The 21,805-nt window shown below is 41.3% G+C and overlaps 1 protein-coding gene across 1 annotated transcript; it reads right to left on the bottom strand.

Annotated features, from left to right (window-relative positions):
• Window positions 1–1,028: 1,028 nt before the first annotated feature.
• LOC123361740 (T-cell receptor-associated transmembrane adapter 1) lies at window positions 1,029–20,760 on the bottom strand. The gene is made up of 6 exons (XM_045001862.1): window positions 20,659–20,760; window positions 9,176–9,289; window positions 7,313–7,349; window positions 4,887–4,948; window positions 3,420–3,478; window positions 1,029–2,194 (listed from the first exon to the last, which is right to left on the bottom strand). Exons 2-6 carry the CDS (start codon window positions 9,285–9,287, stop codon window positions 1,943–1,945), a joined length of 522 nt encoding a protein of 173 aa, XP_044857797.1. The 5' UTR covers window positions 9,288–9,289; window positions 20,659–20,760; the 3' UTR covers window positions 1,029–1,942.
• Between the last annotated feature and the right edge of the window lie 1,045 nt (window positions 20,761–21,805).

Below are 21,805 nucleotides of genomic sequence, written 5' to 3'. Positions count from 1 at the left end.
TAGCCAGCAAGTGGGTACTGTGGGGTAGGAGTGCCCTTTGAAAAAATGAGAGAAACATAGGGAGTAATGGACCCTGGCTGATCTTTATTTAGATAAAAGGCTTCATAAATTGTATTCACTGAGAATATTATATTCCTTATTTTGTATTCCCTATATAATATAAATGTGACAACATGAATCCTTGTCCTGGGGGCTGTTTGCTTGTCTAATTAGTTAGATAAACCTTATTTTTAATCACCTTGAAGGGGCTTGGTACTAGATCTGTTTGGTGTCAGCTTAGTTGAAATACTTATTTTACATCTCACCATTAACTAGGGTGACCAGACAGCAAATGTGAAAAATCGGGACAGGAGGTGGGGGTAATAGGAGCCTATGTAAGAAAAAGACCCCAAAATTGGGACTGTCCCTATAAAATCAGATATCTGGTCACCCTACCATTAACAGAGATGCTGTTCAAAACTTTTTTTGGCTCATGGGGCCAAGAACTTGTTGATATAAGGCTCAGTGTTTACTTTGATTCAATCTCACTTGACTATGGTAACTAAGGTGACCAGATTAATATAGCATTTCTTGTTCTGTCGTCTCTGTGTTTAGGTTCAGATTTACCTCTTTTGGGGGGGGCAGGGAGGCATTAGCCTGGGGAATTGTTTTCTTATAATGCTTCATGTATTTTCTATTGATTCCCTACTAGCATTATTTCTGCCTCTGTAACATTAGTTGTCTACATCTCACTTAGAATTAAATAGTTTATAGGAAAGCAAGTTAATTTGTGTGTTGCTTTTAAATGGGACCTTGAGTAATAAAGTTCTTTCTGCTTTTCTATGGCACCAGAGCCCATTATGCTTTTCATATGGGAAAAATCTACCCCTTTGCCTTGGCACCCAGATGCAGCAGCATTATAGCAGTAGTGTGTTATTGTTTGCTACTATTAACAAAGCACGCAAAATGTGCCATACATAAAATTAGTCTTTGCACCCAAAGAGCTTTCAAACTAAAATTGTGCTGTAAGTTTTAAGTATGACGTATGCATACAGTTACTGAATTGTTAGGAAAAGTCTTTTTTATTCCTCAGTCTTCCTAAAATAGTTTATAAAGTGACAATGATTTCTACTGGGTTTTACATTCTGTCCTCCTCAGGAGGCTTAATTTTACAGATCATTTGCCACTTTCTTTTATAGGCTGTTGCATACAGACAGATAAAATGTTATTGGTACAGAAGTAGAGATTTGAGATTCTGGTACTGTTCACCATAGGAAGCTAAGAGTATATAAGGGATATCATTACATTTGCTGGATGTACAAAGCACTAATGAAATGAACTGAAGCAGTTACATTATTTTCTAATTAACCTTAAATATTACTGCAGGTCACAGTAGGAAAGTGTTAAATATTGAACAGCAAAACAAGTTTAACTATTAAATATGCTAGTCTTAAAGTGCCTCTGATGATTTCCCAAACCACTCCTGAAACAACATAGAATAACTGGCAAAATATGCTAGATTTTTACAGAGGGCCATGTGGCCCATTTTAGATCCCTTGAAGTGGGATCCATGGACAACTGAAATGAAGAAAGTCCTGCTATAAAGTATGCAGGATAATTGCTAATTTGGGGGCAAATTCTGAGAGATACTTGGCTCCTGTAACGCCTTTACAAAATAGATAAATATAAAGGTGGCCAGTTCTTCTTTGGGTTGCTTTAAAATTTAGCAGTCTGTGTCTAAAATCCTGCTCCCTGCTGACCTAAATTAGTCTGCAGTTATACCCAGCAATTTGAATGCATCACTTACCCATTTAAACCCTTGATCAGTGTTTCATTTACCAAGCTATTCTCCCAAATTCAGGATACTATTTATTCAGTCTCTTTCCCCCAACATATAAACTAGATCTTTCATTTGTTTCTTGTGTGATCAGTTGGGTCAGGAGTCCTCTTTAGAAGTCTCTTCCTATGTTGCATGAATCAAGCCAAACAGTCTGATAGGGTCATCATGAATGGCTTCCTCTGTTGGATTATTTTCAGCAGCCAGCTGGTCACTGTTGAGATAAATGCTAGTTTGGGAAACCAGGGTGCTGTTTTTAGATGGCATCTCTTCTTCATTCACTTCTAACGAAGGAGCTTTCTTTTTCCTAGGCTTCCTGTGTTTTTCCTTGATGCTGTGATCAAGGGAGGCATAGCACATCTGACTTTCAACTTCCACCTGAGAGGAAAATCATTTTTATTCAGTTTAATCCTTTTCTTAATCACTACACCTTTTAAGATTTTCAGCTTCTTAAGGCAACCCACCAGTCTGGAACCTTCAGCATAGTGTTCTTGTGAGACGTTTCAGTTTTGAAGAATGAGGGGTGTATTGTATAAGTCAGTGGTTTGCAAGTTATTTTCTGCCAAGGACCCCTTTTTTGGCATCTGACTAAATGTCCTGGATCCCTTTAGTTTCTGGTACTATTGGAACATATCTGCCAAGGTGACCTCTCTCACAGCATGTGCGAGGTCCTGCTGGGCAGAGGATGCCATTTTGTTCTCTGTGTGGCAAAGTGCCGGAACGCTGTTGTGTTCTGGCCCGGCTCAAGGGACAGACCCCTGCATAACCCAAGGTGGACACCCAGGGGTGTGGGAACCCCACTTTAAGAGCTACTGGTATAAGTCAACTCCGAATTTTTGGGATCAGAGACATCAATAGATGGTTTCCCAACCCTGTTTCTTCTTTCCCTATCCTGGTAAAGAGTTAACTTGGATTGCCAGGTTTTTTGCAGGATATGCAAAATCCTACACCGGTTTTGCTCCGGGAGTATGGGGGATGTGTGGTGTTGGCCACAGGGTGTGGTACTGACTCTGGGCCTTATGTTTTAAGGGTACTTGTACTGGGCATGTTAGAGATAATCAAATATAGAACTGTATCCTTAATGAATTCATGATTACCATGTTTTTCAGCTTGCAACTTACTTGGCAACTTATTATTAGCAATGGTTAGCAACATTTTTAATTTCAGGCCATTGCTTGATTTTTATAGTAGTGGATATCTCTTCCACACAACCAAAAAATCTGGTTTTCTAGTTTTTAATACAGTATCCCAATACTAAATGGCTGAGCACATTAGAAAACATTGGTAATCAAAATACTAAAATGATTTCAACATGTCATCTTTCATCTAATCTGTCATGAGACTAATGGAGGAATTGACAAGTTTGACACATCTAGCTGGTACTTAGCTGCTTGCAAGCCTGAGACTTCCTCAGTTATGGTCCTGATGGAGCAAAACACCTACATACATGCTTAAGTGCTCTGCTGAATTAGCGTGTCCATTTTTGTAAGGAGAAGACTGAAGTCTTGGGTTATATTATGCCGCTGGGTACATGTGTGGAGCTCTGAGGCAAAGTGCCTTCCTTAATGCAGAAGGCTAAGAACAAGAATATAAATAAGGGTACCTTTACTTCTTTAGCGTGTCTCCAAGGCTGGGCCTTCATTTGTTCATAGCAACATTCATCTAGAGATGATTAGAAATGAGAAAATTTCATAGTGGTTAGAAGATTCTTCCTCTGATTAAAGAGTAAACAGACACACTGTTATAGAGCTCAGTTCTCCAAATCTACTTCAGTGGAAGTTCAGGTTCTAAACTATATTCCCCCTCTCACTCTCCCAACTGCCAGGAAATAAAAAGATAGGAAATCCCTGGATAGAGTTTATTTTCACGGTATCACATTATTGGACAGTATTAGGTTGTCCAGAAAAAGCTTTACAATTATGGGATAATTTAAAACATTGACAGACTTGATAGTGTCAGTCACCATATGATTTGTCAGGTCTCCCAAGATAATATTGCTGAGACGGTATACCTGGGTAAGAGAAATACCAGGAGTTAAGGTTAGAGTAACGGCAGGGCCCCAGGGGGGCAAAATGACACGGCTCTATTCCTCGCTTTGCCACTAACTTTCTATGAATTTGGGCCAAGTTACCTTTTTTTCGTGCCTCATTTTATGCCCTGGTAAAATGGACATCTCCTCCTTCCCTTATAGAGCAGTTTTGAAGCTGAGGGTGTGAACACAAATTTGCACTGGTTCTAGTTAGACTGGTTAAACCCCCTTGTGAACACTGTCGTCTTTGAGTTTAGTTTAAACCTATTGCTAATCTCTCTACGAAAAACCAAAATAAGCCTAGATGAATCTGAAATAAGCCCACGTAGCCTATTGTGCTGGTTTAACATTGCACCTTTAGTTAAACTGGTGCAACTCTGCATGTAGACTAGCCCTTATGTGCTTTTGAGAACCTTTAAATGGCCCTCTTCATTCACATATCTTAATGTCCGGAGAGTAAAATAGAAAACTCAGTTTGCACTAATCAGTCCACTGTCACGGCACTATCCCAAGATCTAGGTCAGGGGTAGGCAACCTATGGCACGGGTGCCGGCGGCACGCGAGCTGATTTTCAGTGGCACTCACACTGCCGGGGTTCTGGCCACCGGTCCAGAGGGCTCTGCATTTTAATTTAATTTTAAATGAAGCTTCTTAAACATTTTAAAAACCTTATTTACTTTACATACAACAATAGTTTAATTATATATTATAGACTTATAGACAGAGACCTTCTAAAAACAGTAGAATGTATTACCGGCGAAACCTCAAATTAGAGTGAATAAATGAAGACTCGGCACACCACTTCTGAAAGGTTGCTGACCCCTGATCTAGGTTAATATTAAGGCAATATTTGGTTTTAAAATGAGCAACTGGAGGTTCACTGCTTCTCTCTCCTGTAACTGGAACAAGTGTGTATCCATTTAATCAACAAACAGGGCTTCAGAAATTCATGTTTTAGGAGACATTCATAAAGGATGTTAATCATTCTGTCTCAATTATTGTATGTTGATTTTAATAAGTTCTTAGGATAAGATATCTTACCTAAAATCTCTTGATTGAGGTTGCCATAAACTGGGCATTCTTCAGTATAATCATCATCATAGCTATAATGGGGAATCAGAAATAATTTTAATTCACTCTGTAATTGTGCATTGAAGTATCTTATGCTGCACATAGTGAACCTGACCCTTTTTCATTTAAATTTCAGTGGTGTCTGGAGGCCCCAATCAAGGTTAGGAGCCCATTGCGCTGAGCACTTTTCATATAGACCTACATACGTAGATAATTAACAAAAACCAGTATGGGCCTTAGAAGAGTCCAAATAGACAAGACAGGTGAAGTGTGGAAGACAACAGGTATCGTTTCCCAGGTAGGAGAACTGGGGCAAGGCATCTGTGGAACAGCCAGGAGTTGAACCCAGATCTCCTGAGTCCCAGTCCAGGATCTTAATCATAAGATCATCCTTGTAGTTCACTTGAATTTAATATGCGTGTGTAATCCATTTTGTAAAAACCACACTTAGCCCAAATATTTTCTGACCTTCAAAGCTCTACAAACTGAAGGTGATGAAAGTGTAGAGGAGAAAAACAGATCTGAAGAAGGAAAAAGAAATCATTGGCAAATGCAATCCCCAGTTTGCATTATAGAACATCCAGAATCCTCCAGGTCTTGGTGCTCAAGAGCATCCTATACTCAATGAATGGTATAATTTAAAGGCTAGATATTTTAAAATGCTGTGTGCCCAAAAAATGGAAATTGTGCATGTAGGCTTCTGCATACTGAAAGATGTTTTGTCTGACACATTCCTAGCTATGCACCTTATTCTGTGTCTGATCAGAATGAATGGAGCCATGGGGTATAGTTTTTCAAATAGTATTTTTCATTGTTTGGGCAGTTATGGCTGTCTACATGCTAACTTCAGACAAATCAATAGTAGGGTATTGTTGGAGGCATTTTTGTATTAAGGTTTTTATGTGTTTGTTTTGGGGTGGAGAAGGGCTTTGTCAATGTCTCAGTTTTCTGAAAAACATGAGGTTAGATCATCCAGAGCCAGTTTCTTTTTAAAAAACATTCTGTAAAATATAAGTACAAATACTGAGAGAGAATGGAGTGGTAATTAATTAGAGCAGTTAGCAGTGAGTTCGGAGGGCTCATCTTCATTCTCGCTGAGGCCAAGCAATAATAAATACCCATTTAGCCTGCTATCCTAAACTGATTAACTCTATCATGCTTCTCATACTACTAAGTGAACTCCCTCCAACTGCTTAATAAAGTGGGTGCAGTATGTCCCATTACAAGTTGTATTCTTTCCTTCATTCCTTAAGTACCCCTTTTAGCTGTAAAAATATTTCTATGTACAGTAACTCCTCGCTTAACATTGTAGTTATGTTCCTGAAAAATGCGACTTTAAGCATTTAAAGATGTTAAGCAAATCCAATTTCCCCCTAAGAATTAATGTAAATGCGAGGACATTTTTTTCACCAGACAAAACTTTATATTGTATAGATATATACACAGTATATGTTTTAAACAAACAATTTAATACTGTTCACAGCTATGATGATTGTGAAGCTTGGTTGAGGGTGGAAGAGGGTGATTAGAGGGTGGAAGAGGGAGGGATATTTCCCAGGGAATGCCTTGCTGCTAAATGATGAACTAGCATTCGGCTGAGCCCTCAAGGGTTAACACGTTGTTAATGTAGCCTCTCTCACAAGGCAACATGAATACAAGGGAGGGGAGACAGCATAGCAGACAGAGACAGACACACACCTTGTGTGTGTGGGGGGGAGGGAGAGAGAGAGATGTACATTTTGTTCCTTTAAGTAAGCTAACCCACTCTTAAGTGCATTGTCTTTTTAAGTGGATCAGGAAGTTGAGAGAGCAGCTGCTGCCCCAAGCTCTCTCTGTCTCTCTGTCTGTGTACCCTCCCTGCTCTATATGGGGAAGGGGTAAGCGGAGTGCAGGAGCAGGGGGGACACCATGACATTAGCGCCCCCTTCCTCCCTGCACGGCAAGCAGGAGTCTCTGGGAGCAGCTCCAAGGCAGAGGGCAGGAGCAGCACACGGCAGTGGTGGAAGGGACAGCTGAACTGCCGGCAATTGATAGCCTGCTGGGTGGCTGCCTCACAGGGAACTTAGGGGGAGCTGATGGTGGGGGGGCTGCTGGTCCACCCTGGTTCCAAGCCCCACCAGCTAGCAGCAACGGGCTGCTCTTCCTGCAAGCAGTGGACAAAGCAGGCAGCTGCCAAACGAGGTTAGAAGGGAGCATTGCGCAACTTTAAATGAGCATGTTCCCTAATTGATCAGCAATGAAACAATGTTAACTGGGATGTCTTTAAGTGAGGAGTTACTGTACATCAAACAAGACCCTTCATATGTCCTCTGGTCCATTCCTTCAAATCCAGCCATTGTAACTTAATACTCTATTTTAACTTTTTTTAAATCAGACATAATTTATCTTCAACATACCTTGCATTATATTCTTGATAGTCTCTGTACGTGTAACCTGGAAAATATTTTAAAACACAAGTAGTTTAAGCAGAAAGAAAATATTAATTGTGTAATTGTTGAACAGTTCCATTTGCTGTCTTCACGGCTTTGTTCTTAACAGAATTGTATTGTGTGACTCATGCAGAGAAACGTGATGCGAGTCTAAGAATGTCTCAGTAGCATTGTTCATGTTTGTGTGAGATTGAAAGCTGTAGGCTCTCAGATTCAGACTGAGGATATGTTTTTCCTCAGGAGTATCTAGATTTAAATTGTGGCTAACGCAGTTTATTAATATTCTGTACATTGCACTAATGCCTACAAGCCCCCATTAAGTCCCCATTTTGCTAAGTACTACATATACACCCACCATAAAAAGACAGTCACTGTGCCCAAAGAATTTACAGTGTAAATTTATGATGCACCACACTAGGTGGAGATAAACAGGATGTGGTAGAACAAGGAAACAATGAAAGAATGCTGTGTGAGTAAGCAGTAGCCTTGGCAGGCTTACCACCTTTTCCTCTTCATTTGGATTTACAAACGTTACTAGTGATGTCTCGGTAAGGGGATACCTACTGTTACACAAATAGGGAAAGTGAAGCAGAGAGTCCCACGACACAAAGGGGTTAATTGTTGGAGCTGGGTTTAGAATTCAAGAATTCCTGGCTCTCAGTTCTGCGTTCTGGTCTCCAGAATGTGCCTCTCAGAAAATCTGATTGCGTGGACATCACATCCTCAATCTCATTGCTCCCTTGCTTAGTTTTAGAAATAATTTCATTTTCATGATAAAAATATTTTACCTTGCAGCTCATTCAGCAGGTGTCACCTTAGCAGCTCTCAGCCAAATCCTTTTCCTCATGCACTGCAAGTACCAGTTGTTTACGTAGGACTTCTTTATTCACAATTTGTATAACTGTGTACTGGTATAGTTAAAGCAATAGAACCCCCTCTCTAGTAGGGACAAGGTTATACCACTCCAGGGGTGGTTATATCAGTACGGCTTACTCCTATATAGGAAGGGGAATAAGCGACCTTAATACTGGTGTAACTATATCCACTCTAGGGGTTGTACTGGTATAGTTGATTCTGTTTTTTTTTTTAAATCACACCCCATTCAAAAATAATTATACCTATGTAAAATCTGTGTGTAGACCAGACCAATAGTCATGGGCTAGCATCCATGAAGCAAAATAAGTCACCTCTTTGTCAGCAATAGGATGGCTTGACAGTTACCTTGGTGAGCACACTCTCTCACGCACACACATACGCAACCCCCACACACACACCTTTTTCCCCCTCTTTGGAGCAGAGCTGAATTCCTAACGAAGAAAAAATGGAATTTGGATGAAATCTGAAATTCATATAAGCATTCCTGAATTCAGAGGGAGAAAATATTGCCGCCTAGATTCATAGCGCTATAAGTACACATTAATACAAGCTGTTGTGTCTGAAATTCAGGTAGCTAAAACTTACAGATGGGGAAAATTGTCTACATGAAAAATGTTGAAAACATTATCTGAATTAAAATTTGCCCCTTCCTCATGTCTGGCTGGCTCATTTGGGGAGAGGGTTGGAGGGTTGTTTTTCAGCTTTTTTTAAATCATTGAGTCATACTGATGTTTTGAAAGCTTTTTGTTTTTAGTTGTCATACCATGTAACATCAGGTATCAGTGCCTTGCAAGTTAAAAATGCATTAGTACTAGAACAAATTTTTAGAAAAAGATTCATTTTAAAAACATTGTCTGCTTGCCAGAAAATTCCCAGTGGTGATGAATTTGTTTGTAGTCTCTCTCAAATACTCAAATACAATCTGCGTGCGCATGCACGAACATCATTTCTTACCTTTTTGCTTGTTTGCTATGCAGTATGAAATATTTATGACCAATGAAACAATCAGAGCCATAGTCATAAAGGCTAGAAGTCCCCAGATTGAATAGTGGCATGCAAACTCCATTTCTGTAACAGAAAGCAAATTCCTGCATATTATGCATTGTCTAAAAGCTGCACTCCCCCCCACGCACCCCCTTTAGTTGAGGTGGTGGCTTTAATTTTTTTATTCCAGGCATAGCCACTGACATGCAACCCAATTAAATACTAGTGAGAACATTTGGATGTCAGAGTAGGAAACTAATGTTGATAAACTACTTGTAGTGATGACATGTAACCCCACTCTGAGAGTACATCCAGACTACCTGCCGGATCGGCGGGTAGCGATCGATTTATCGGGGATCAATATATCGCGTCTCATCTAGACGCGATATATTGATCCCCGAACGCGCTCCCCGTCGACTCCGGAACTCCACTGGAGCGAGCGGCGGTAGCGGAGTCGGCGGGGGAGCCGCAGCTGTCGATCCCGTGCAGTGAGGATGGGAGGTAAGTCGGAATAAGATACTTCAACTTCAGCTACGGTATTCTCGTAGCTGAAGTTGCGTATCTTACATCGACACCACCCCCACTCAGTGTAGACCAGGCCTAGGTCAAACCAAAATGCTGTTATCAATTTATGACCGCCAAACTACTAGGAAAATAGAAAGGCTTCTGTCACACAAATGCACAGATATTTTTTCAAAAACTGCTAGTTTGTGGCTGAATTACATGGGTTGGTGAGCCAAATTCTGAAGTTATAGACAAGCCTTTATATGAAAATTAATCTGGAATAAAGTATAGTGTGAATTGAATGCAGATTAACTAGTCCTGATTAACTCCATGTGTGGACACTCTTATTCCAGAATTAGAGTGCCTTATTCCAAACTAGTTAAAACTAATTCTGGAATATGAGCATTCCCACATGGAGCTAATATGGAATAGGTGTTCTGAAATAACTCCTTGGATAGTCGAGGCCTTTTTCTCTATTCAGGCAAAACTATTGGCTTCAGTGGGAGTTTGCCTCTTTAAAGACTAAGACTTCATTATTTGGTCGTATATTGGAGCTTTTTTTTCCCAAAGGGACCCCAAGAGTTGGTCTATTCTTGCATCTTTATGTTTCTGCTCCTTCTCCACATCTCCTCCTTTCCAGTGAAAAATTTTCTCTCTCTCGCTTTCTCTTCTCTTCCCCAACCAAAAACAGCCATTTTCTCCTCCTGATCAGCTGAGCTACTGATCAAAGTCTTTCTACCCTGGCATTGAGATGGGGGAGAGAAGTTGAGGACCCAGCGCTGTAAGAATACAAGCAGCTGGGAGTCCATGGACCTCAAAAGGGTTTCAGAGGCAGATCTTGGCAATAATAGCTTCAAAGGAACCCTAAAGTAATAACCAGCCAGTGTTAATTGTGCATATAGTGTGGGGATATGGGGGAAGCTTGAGGCCCCTCCATCCCATGTCCTCCTCTCATTGGTGCTCCGGACAGGAACCCAGGCAGGACCCTCCCTCACCAAATGCCTTCCTCATTTTTCACAGTGGTTCATCTTGTGATGCTAACTTAGCTCATCCAAATTCTCCACCATCAAGCCTAGGTGAGAAGACCGTAGTGTGTTTCCAACCTCCTGCTCTGACGTAGCCACAAAACTGGGCAGAGTGTCATGCATCTGACTACTCTTATCCGCCAAGAGGTAGGAAAACTATTCCCAGAGAGAAACACTCAACTGCATGAGTAGAGGCAACCTGAATCTACATCTGCTTTTCTGTAGGTTCTTGTGTCTCCCATCATGGCAGTATCTGAGCACTTTAACACCCTCCCTCCCCTGCAGGGATCCATTTCAAGCACTTGAACTCCAGTAATGCCGCGGGAAAGACTGAGCTGGAAAAGGGGCCGATGGGGAGGGAGGTGGCAATTGGAGTGAATGTTGATCAGCAGGTCTGATCTGATCCTTAATGTCATTCTCATTTGATGTCCTTGAACTTCCTTTGCCTATTTTTTACAAAGGTCTACGGGGGGAAATGTTTTCCTTGCAGGAAGGGCCAGGGCTTTCACTCCTGTTGAGAAAAGACAGCTCAGCTCATTAGCTGCTGCTCACCTGGAGCACTGCTCCCTCTGGTTGCAGCACTTTTTATTCCCTAATGATGTACATACTGCAAGAGCTGCTTTTAATAATAATAAAAAAAAAAAAAAAAAAAAAAGCTGAGCAGCAGTTGTGTAAAGTGTCCTTTTCATAAGGTCCAATCCATTGGTTATTAAAGTCAATGGAAAACCCCCAAATGACTTTTAAGGGTATTGGATCACACCCTTAGAATTCAGTTTTGCTACCACTGAGGCCAATGACAAAGCTTCCATTGATTTCACTGGGAGCAATGTCAGAATCACAATTATTGCCCTGTATCTGTACAGAACAACTGCTCAGTAGCCAGAGCTAGAAATGTACCAGAAGAGCCAGGAGATGCTACTTGGTAGTAAAATTGCTCCCATCACAAATTGCACAGGTCTCTGGTATAAGATTCCTTCCCCCACAATTATTCCTCCTCACGCACAATTATTTCAAATTTGGTGACAATATATACCTCCACACCAGTGGCACCGCTATGGGCACCCGCATGACCCCACAATATGCCAACATTTTTATGGCTGACCTGGAACAACGCTTCCTCAGCTCTTGTCCGCTCATGCCCCTTCTCTACCTATGCTACATTGATGACATCTGGACCCATGGGAAGGAGACTCTGGAAGAATTCCACCACGATTTCAACAGCTTCCACCCCACCATCAACCTCAGCCTGGACCAATCTACCCGGGAGGTCCACTTCCTAGACACCATGGTGTGATGGGTTGGATCACAGAAACCCCTCTGGGAGCTGCCACCTGATGTGCCAAGACTACCTCTGCTCCTGTTTTCCTGCCAGCTCAGGACTCCAGCACCCTGTCTTGCTGAGCCAGACACACTCATCTGTTCCAACAAAGACCCAGAGTCTGAATTACGTGCCCCAAAGCTGCAGGTTCACCTGAAAACAGCTCATAGAAGTGTTCCTGTCTTTAACACCCAGATGCCCAACTCCCAATGGGGTCTAAACCCAAATAAATCCGTTTTACCCTGTATAAAGCTTACGCAGGGTAAACTCATAAATTGTTCGCCCTCTATAACACTGATTGAGAGAGATGCACAGTTGTTTGCTCCCCCAGGTATTAATACATACTCTGAGTTAACTAATAAGTAAAAAGTGATTTTTATTAAATACAGAAAGTAGGATTTAAGTGGTTCCAAGTAGTAACAGACAGAACAAAGTAAGTCACCAAGCAAACTAAAATAAAACGTGCAAATCTATGTCTAATCAAACTGAATACAGATAATCTCACCCTTAGAGATGCTTCAGTAAGTTTTTTCCTCAGACTGGACACGTGCCAGGCCTGGGCACAATTCTTTCCCCAGTACAGCTCTTGTTCCAGCTCAGGTGGTAGCTAGGGGATTCTTCATGATGGGTCTCCCTCTTTGTTCTATTCCACACCTTTATATATCTTTTGCATAAGGCAGGAATCCTTTGTCTCTCTCTGGGTTTCCACCCCCACTCACTGGAAAAGCACCAGGTTAAAGATGGATTCCAGTTCATGTGACATGATCACATGTCACTGTAAGACCCCAAGCCTTCATTCCTCCCAGCCTGACTCACAGAAAGGCTTGCCTGCAAACAGAGCCCCAGTCAATTGTCCTGGTTGATGGGAGCCATTAAGATTCCAAACCACCATTAATGGCCCACACTTTGCATAATTCCAATAGGCCCTCAGAGTTATATTTCTAGTCCCAGATACAAGAATGGTAAATTTATAGAAACAGGATGATCACACTCAGTAGATTATAAGCTTTGTAATGATACCTTACAAGAGACCTTTTGCATGAAGCATATTCCAGTTACATTATATTCACTCATTACCATATTCTTATAAAACCATATAGACTGCACAATGTTACACACGGTACAAATAAGTGATGGTCACGTTAACACCACCCTATACCGAAAACCCACTGACTGCTATGCCTATCTTCATGCCTCCAGCTTCCATCCTGGGCACACCACACGATCCATCGTCTACAGCCAAGTGCTAAGGTACAATCGCATATGCTCCAACCCCTCTGACAGAGACCAATAGCTACAAGATCTTCACCAAATATTCTCAGAACTATGATACCCGCACAAGGAAATAAGGAAACAAATCAACAGAGCCAGACGTGTACCCAGAAACATCCTGTTGCAAGACAAGCCCAAGAAAGAAACCAACAGAACTCCACTGGCCATCACCTACAATCCTCAGCTTAAACCTCTCTAACGCATAATTAGTGATCTACAACCCATCCTGGACAATGATCCCTCGCTTTCACAGACCTTGGGAGGCAGGCCAGTCCTCGCCCACAGACAACCCACCAACCTTAAGCATATTCTCACCAGCAACCACACACCACACCAACTCTAACTCAGGAACCAATACATGCAACAAACCTAGATGCCAACTCTACCCACATATCTACACCAGCGACACCATCACAGGACCTAACCAGACCAGCTACAACATCACCGGTTCATTCACCTGCACGTCCACCAATGTTATATATGCCATCATGTGCCAGCAATGCCCCTCTGCTATGTACGTTGGTCAAACCGGACAGTCCCTACTTAAAAGGATAAATTGGCACATGTCAGATATTAGGAATGGCAATATACAAAAACCTGTAGGAGAACACTTCAATCTCCCTGGAACACAATAGCAGATCTAAAGGTAGCCATCTTACAGCAAAAAAACTTCAGGACCAGATTTCAAAGAGAAACAGTTGAGCTTCAGTTCATTTGCAAATTTGACATCATCAGCTCAGGATTAAACAAAGACTGTGAATGGCTAGCCAACTACAAAAGCAGTTTCTCCTCCCTTGGTGTTCACATCTCAACTGCTAGAAGAGGGCCTCATCCTCCCTGATTGAACTAACCTCGTTATCTCTAGACTGATTCTGGCCTGCATATTTATACCTGCCTCTGGAAATTTCCATTCCATGCATCTGATGAAGTGAGTATTCACCCACGAAAGCTTATGCTCCAATACATTTGTTAGTCTATAAGGTGCCACAGGACTCTTTGTTGCTTCCCCCACATATCTTTGTAGAATTGTTTTTAACCATAACTTTCTCTCTGAAAGAATGTTGTTGGTTGTTACACACTATCATCCACAGCCACTTTTTGAAGCATTTTAAACTGTCATCAAATTTCCATTCCTTGCTCTTTTAGCCTTTTCAGCCTCTTCCCCCCCGCAGTATTCGTTTGTATAGTAGTATGATGATTTTATCTGTAGAGCACCAACAATGTGGTTCTCATTATGTCCTATTGACCTCAGTCACTGCAGCTCGGATCTTGCCTCTGGTTTTCAGGGTGATTTGACCTGAGGCAACAAGGAGGTCCAACAACTTGCCAGGATACAGTGGCACAGTGAGTGTATGGCATAGCCTCTCTTAGAACTCTCTGCTTTCCCGCTCTTTGCTGAAACCACTAGCTGACATGGCTGCTTCTTCGTTGACAGCCAACTGACTTGTAATCAACTTGATACCCAGACTGCAAGTTGTTGTCATATCAGGGCCTTAACCCTTAAATAAGAGAGAGAGAATGGCATACCGGGACCTCTGTGTCTTTCCTGAGTCCCAGGGAAGTCAATGGGGCTTCACAGGTACAGAGATCTGGCAGCAACAGGGGCTAAGTGGGGTTACTTAGATTAGGGTTGGAAGAGACCTCAGGAGGTCATCTAGTCCAACCCCCTGCTCAAAGCAGGTCCAACACCAACTAAATCATCCCAGCCAGGGCTTTGTCAAGCCAGGCCTTAAAAACCTCTAAGGATGGAAATTCCACCACCTCCCTAGGTAACCCGTGCTTCACCACGCTCCTAGTGAAATAGTGTTTCCTAATATCCAACCTAGACCTCCCCCACTGCAACTTGAGACCATTGCTTCTTGTTCTGTCATCTGCCACCACTGAACAGCCTAGCTCCATCCTCTTTGGAACCTCCCTTCAGGTAGTTGAAGGCTGCTATCAAATCCCCCGTTACTCTTCTCTTCTGAAGACCAAACAAGCCCAGTTCCCTCAGCCTCTTTTCGTAAGTCATGTGCCCCAGCTTCCTGATCATTTTTGTTGTCCTCTACTGGACTCTCTCCAGTTTGTCCACATCCTTTCTGTAGTGGGGAGCCCAAAACTAGATGGAATACTCCAGATGTGGCCTCACCAGTGCCAAATAGAGGGGAATAATCACTTCCCTCGATCTGCTGGAATGCTCTTACTAATGGAGCCCAATATGCCATTAGCCTTCTTGGCAACAAGGGCACACTGCTGACTCATATGCAGCTTCTTATCCACTATAATCCCCAGGTCCTTTCCTGCAGAACTGCTGCTTAGCCAGTTGGTCCCTAGCCTGTAGCGATGCATGGGATTCTTCCGTCCTAAGTGCAGGACTCTGCACTCATCAGGTTTCTTTTGGCCTAATCCTCCAATTTGGCTAGGTCACTCTGGACTCTAGCCCTACCCTCCACCATATCTACTTCTCCCCCCAGTTTAGTGTCGTCTGTGAACTTGCTGAGGATGCAATCCATCCCATCATCCAGATCATTATTAAAGATGTTGAACAAAACCGGCCCCAGGACCGACCCCTGCGGCACTCCGCTTGATACCGGTTGCCAGCTAGACATCGAGCTGTTGATCACTACCCATTGAGTCTGACAATCTAGCCAGATTTCTATCCACCTTATAGTCCATTCATCCAATCCATACTTTTTTAACTTGCGGGCAAGAATACTGTGTTAGACCGTATCAAAAGCTTTGCTAAAGTCAAGATATATCACGTCCACTGCTTTTCCCATGTCTCATCATAGAAAGCAATCAGGTTGGTCAGGCATGACTTGCCCTTGATGAATCCATGTTGACTGTTCCTGATCACCTCCCTCTCCTCCAAGTGCTTCAGAATGGTTTCCTTGAGGACCTGCTCCATGATTTTTCCATGGACTGAGAGGAAGCTGACCGGTCTGTAATTCCTCGGGTTCAACAATGTGTGGAATATTTTGAGCACTATAACCACATTGCTCCCTCTAATTCAATCAATCTTTCTCTCTCTCTAATGCTAGCATTCTCTCACATGGGTCATGAAAGCTTAGAAAAATTTAGAGCATTTTCTTAAATATTAAGAGAAATATTTTCTTGGCAAGTGCAGTCCTGGTTTCAAGAAGCCCTAATTTTTTCTCCTTCTCCCAGAAGACACACTGCTGCAGTCAGATCACAGCTGTTGCTACCTATGAGACTTCTCCCATTATTTTGCAGTGCGTCTGAGACAGCATTCAGGCCTTTGCTTTCTGAGACCACAATTCTGCCTGCCTAAAGTATTTCTAGGCTCTCCTTAGCTATGCTGTCTGAACACCAGTAACACCTTGTATGTTTACAAGTGCCTGCTATCTGAGGATCATGAATAGAACTTGGACTTTAGATCTCTATGAAATATGTGTGCATTATTCCCCTTTCTTCCTCAGGAGGAAATGAGGAACAAAGGGATCTCCTCCAGACTTGCCCAGGGTCACACGTCTTGTGGCAGAGCCAGTAATTGAACTCTGATCACCTGAGTCACAGTCCAGTACCTTAATCACAAAATCATTCTTGCTGGTGTTGCTTGCCTCACTCCTTCTGAAGATATTTATTACCCTTCTCCCCTCCCCAACCTTTCTTTTTGCTTTTCATTTTCTCCACTTTCATTTTATTGCCAGGCATGGGGAAGAGAAGGAAATGACGTGGCCTGAGAGGGAGGAAAGTATAAAGAGCTGTAATGGAAACTAGTAGCATAAAAATGTCACTTCTGCGTTCACTGGATTAGAAAGTTTTGTAGAAGAGTCTCCCCAAAAGAGGTGGCTTGAAAGTTATTTATTTATTTTAAAAAAAAAAAAGCAAGCTGAGATGGTGCCCCTTTCTGAAGTGTAGAAGGCCTGAAATTTAAAAAAAAACAAAAATCCAGTTTGTCCTTTTACTTAAGGAACATTGTGAATTTTAATCCTCCCTGACTTTGCTGGAGCAGGAAGAGCAATTTGAGGTGTGAACTGAGCTTTCTCAGCCCCTAACTGAAAAGGCAGGGGTTACTGAACCTTTAAAATGAGCAGTTCTCCCAGCAGTTTTGGGGGCATTTGATTTAATTTGGCATTAATAACAAACCAATATTTCAGTCTAGATAAAACTCGCTTCTCAGTTAATCAGGTTTAACTTCCTTGGTATTTTAAGATGTCACAAGCCTCCTACATCTTTAGAATCTCCTAGCAAAACCAGGAGATGCAAGATCTAAATTTCTAATGTAAAAAGACAACCAGACAATTAAAAAACCCACAACTATTTGAAAGGGCGGGGGAAGGCTTGTAACTTCATTAAGAAATATTTAAAAGGGATGAGGGGAGGGACACGCCCAATTGAGCTTTTTCCTCAGGGGGTCACTTTACATTTAAATCTTAAAATTATTTTCCAAAGCCCTCATTCAAACATTCTATTATTGGCTTTTATTTAAGTTGGAAATATAAATACACACACATTCCATTTCTGTTCTGAATCTTTAATCGTTCTTACATAAGTGAACACATATTTGATCTGCTTGTCAGCCAACATTTTTTTATATATTTCATGAACAATGAGTCTTAAGATATCCATAAAGCCCTAAGAATGCCTCTCCGTGTGTCCGACCCTTTTTAAATGTAAATGTCAAGCTAATTTCACTATCTAAACAAGATATTGCTCATTTTCTGTATTTCCATATCCTAACTTTATAGATGCATTCCCCTTCTTTTCCCCATCTGATCCTTTATCACCCGCATGCTTGCAATAGACGCCTACCTGTATTTACTATGCTAAATGAATTATTTCAATATCTACAACTTTGGCGGCAGTGGTAGGAGAAACCCAATAGCTCAGCACAGAAAAGAATGTCCCTGCAGATAATTTAAGCTGTCTCTCAATATGTGCTAACAGGTGTAACCTGCAAAAATTGACCAGCTGTGCAAAAGATCCCCAAAAAAATAAAATTAAGGGGGACCAAAAAAAGTGAGGAAAAATGGAAAAAAGTCAGAATATTTCTCTATCATCATTTGGATTACTCTATGGATTAATTTCTCTAACTTTAATTCTCATCCACATAATCTACTGCTATATATTGCAAAAACAGTACATTTTGTGTAGGCGAGAGATTGTTTTTAAAGATCTCTATCACCACATTTAGTTGCATTCTCTCCATTTATATGTAAATAAGTGTGATCAAACTGAACCCTCTTTTTCAAAAAAAAAATAAGACAAAAGATTGAAACAATTGAGTTGTGTGTTTATTTTAAAAAAGTCTCAGAACAAAGAATCTGTAGGAATAACTGTAGCTTGACTATAATAAATCTGCAATTTCATCAAGGGCTTCTAGGATCATTTTCAGACTCTCTGACAAAGAAACATAAAGGGCTAGAGTCTAATAATTTACATGCTCTCAAGAGCAGCTTGCTCCAGGTACAAATCTTATCAAAGTCAATTGAGCTGCTTTTGGAGCAACATGCGCCTCTGTGTGTGAGGAAGAGGGTCACAATGTGGCCCAAAGACCTTCATAAAACAACTAATGAGAACCAGGAATTCCAAGTTTCAATTTTTGTAGCTTGTGGGGAGATATATTTAATACATGACATGGTTGTATATTAAAAACACTTTGCATTTGGGTCTCTTCTGAATTAATGCCACTTCTTGTGCTACTATGTTTCCCCCAGCCAAGGGATTACTGGTTTGCAAACAAAGGGTCAAATTGAGAGGGGAGACTAAATGAAACACACACTTTCCTCTGGTCCCTTTAGCCCAGGGGTTCTCAAACTAGGGGTTGGGACCCCTTGGGGGGTGGTGAGGTTATTACATGGGGGAGTTGTGAGCTGTTAACCTCCACCCCAAAAGCAGCTTTGCCTCCAGCATTTATAATGGTGTTAAATATATAAAAAAGTGTTTTTAATTTATATGGGGGGGGGTTGCACTCAGACTTGCTATGTGAAAGGGGTCACCAGTACAAAAATTTGAGAGCCACTGCTTTAGCCTGTAAATTTCAACAACTGGATGATGTGTATGTTCTTTTTGGCTGCTGTCCTTTGTTTTAGCATATTGTACATTGCTTTGTACATTGATAGTACCATTATAGTGCTAATAAAATGTTTAAGATTCTTTTAAAATATTTTTCTGGCAATGCAATTGTTTTTTACCCTTTTCTAACACCCCTCTTCAGACATCTTGTGAATATCTTGTCCTGTTTGGAATAAAAAATCCACTGTCTGAACTCTTGCTCATCCTTTCTGATCTAATTGGAAAGGAGGGGGACACAGCAAGGCTTCTCTTACAGAATTAATTGGGTGCTGGTGAAAGGTGGTGAACTGACTGGTTTGGGGGCAATCAATCAGTTATTTACCCTCTGACTAGCTATAGCTTGGGCTGCTTCAGTGCCAAGCTTCCTCACATTGCTCCTGTACCCGATTTAGAGAAGCCATCACTACGCGGGATCAGACAGTTCATTCTCAGTTCGGTTCTTTCATCTGAGACTGCTACGAAGGCTTCTCTAAGTCAGGTACAGGAGCAATGTGGGGGAGCTTAGCACCGCAGCAGCCCAAGCTATAGCTAGTCAGAGGGTAAATAAATGATTGATTGCCCCCAACGCGGTCAGTTCACCACCTTTCACCAGCCCCCAATTAATTCTGATTTCTCATGGAAACCGACATCTGTCCGCTTGGAACTGGATTCACCACATCCTCTAACACTTTGTGTCACAGAGGGAAATGTATTGAATTACATTTGGGCACTACCAACATGATCCAGATTTTAAGGGGTGATTTGGAGAATAAAAGTCCGTGGATTTTGTTGCTTCTATTGGTCCTTCTGCTTCTTTGTGCAGACTAAATTCTGACTTTGTCTATGAAAAGAAAATATTCTTTCCAATTAAACAGTGGGATAATGTTCTGTAGTAATGACCCTTACCCAAAAATCCATTAAGTGACTGATGAATGTTAATTTTAACATTAATAAAGCTTCCTCGGCTGTGAACTTTAAAGACAGGTTTGATTCCCTGGAAAGGAGTCCTTAACCTGCAGTTAATTAGAGCGTGGCTAATTGCTTTTTAAGATCTCACGTATGAAGTTTATAAAGGAAAAAGCACACAGTAAAATCAGATCCCTCAGTGCAGGCAAAAATTAAGTCTAAAAATGATGCCAATGTTTCTTCTTTAACAAATCTTCATGCACTTTGGCCCACTTAGCTGGAGATTAACTAAGGTTTACGATGATGACTCATTATTATTAATATTCAGCCTTTGAGTCTCTAAGCAACATACTCGGGGGATATGTAATCCATTGAAACACTTTTTCTGTACAATACATCCAGAAACAAGAGATTAGGAAGAAAAGACGTACCTGTTCATATATTGCTGTTTTGTTGCAAGACCTCCCCCTTTATCTCAAACAAAATTTGGCTTCAAAATGTTGGCAGACGTTGATGTGCTGTTCTGCTTTGGCCTTGCAATTTGAGTATGTACCTGAAGACTTCTAGTCAATCTTAAGTCTTGACATCTGTTCCTTGCATGCTTATGAACAGGAAATGTGGTGGAGGCGGCTTTTACCTCGTATCAAATTGGCGATCTCCTGCATTGTTTTCCTCAAAGAGAATTGAAAACATACATGTGTGAGCATTTGAATTTGTATTTGGTATTATCTATGTCCTGCCACCAAAAAAGCATGAGACTGTGAGACTTAAAATTCTCATGTGATGAGTCGGATTCTGCTATCCGCTCATGGTAAGCAGTACTTACATGAATAGTTCCATTAAATTCAATGGTATAGTTTGTATGTTTGAGTGAGAAACAAGGCTGATGTCCAAGTGTATTCAATTACCTCAATAGTACAATTGTCATGTATGCTGTGGAGTGACATCTTCATAAAATGGATATATATCCTTCAGACGCCAGATGCAAACTTTGTTCAATTTTGTGGGGAAACTGGATGCTTATGAATGATATTAGAGTAGTGTTGAATTCAGGCCTGCCTGTGGTTCCACACAGCAAATAAGGTACAACATTTTAAGTTAGGGAAATTAACCACTGGAATGTCTTATTTAGTATTGTGGTGCGTTCTTTGTCACTTGAAGTCTTTACATCAAGTTTGGATGTCTTTTTAAAAGATACTCTAGCTCAACCAGAATTTACAGGCTTGTTGTAGAAATTACTAAGTGAAATTCTATGGTCTGTGTTATGCAGGCGGTCAAACTAGAAAATCATAGTATGGCCCCCATCACACCTTAAAATCTATTATCTAGGTTATTGCAATATGCAGATTAACAAGTATAACCTGCACAAGACCTGAAGCAGAGGCCAGGTCATAGTGTGTTGTATCTTTAAATGTTGTGGCATCAGCCTGGTGTTCAGATAGTGAAGTCATTGTGTTCTTAGAGCAGCTATAGCTTGTTGTCGGAGATATGCACACGCTGCGCGTTCATGAAGACGTGCCTTTTGTTTTTGTTTTCCTCAGACTAAAATGCCTTATTTTAGGTTAAACCTATGTATAC

This window comes from Mauremys mutica, chromosome 1 (assembly GCF_020497125.1).
Source record: "Mauremys mutica isolate MM-2020 ecotype Southern chromosome 1, ASM2049712v1, whole genome shotgun sequence".
Classification (NCBI taxonomy): Eukaryota; Metazoa; Chordata; order Testudines; family Geoemydidae; genus Mauremys; species Mauremys mutica.
This window is presented reverse-complemented; position numbering and strand designations above follow the sequence as displayed.

Coding starts and splice junctions, on each gene's coding strand:
- LOC123361740 (XM_045001862.1), bottom strand. CDS start 9,287: ATGGAGTTTGCATGCCACTATTCAATCTGGGGACTTCTAGCCTTTATG. Junction 4,949..7,312: donor TATCAAGAATATAATGCAAG/GTATGTTGAAGA, acceptor TCCCCATTATAG/CTATGATGATGATTATACTG. Junction 2,195..3,419: donor GACACGCTAAAGAAGTAAAG/GTACCCTTATTT, acceptor TTTTCCTCTCAG/GTGGAAGTTGAAAGTCAGAT.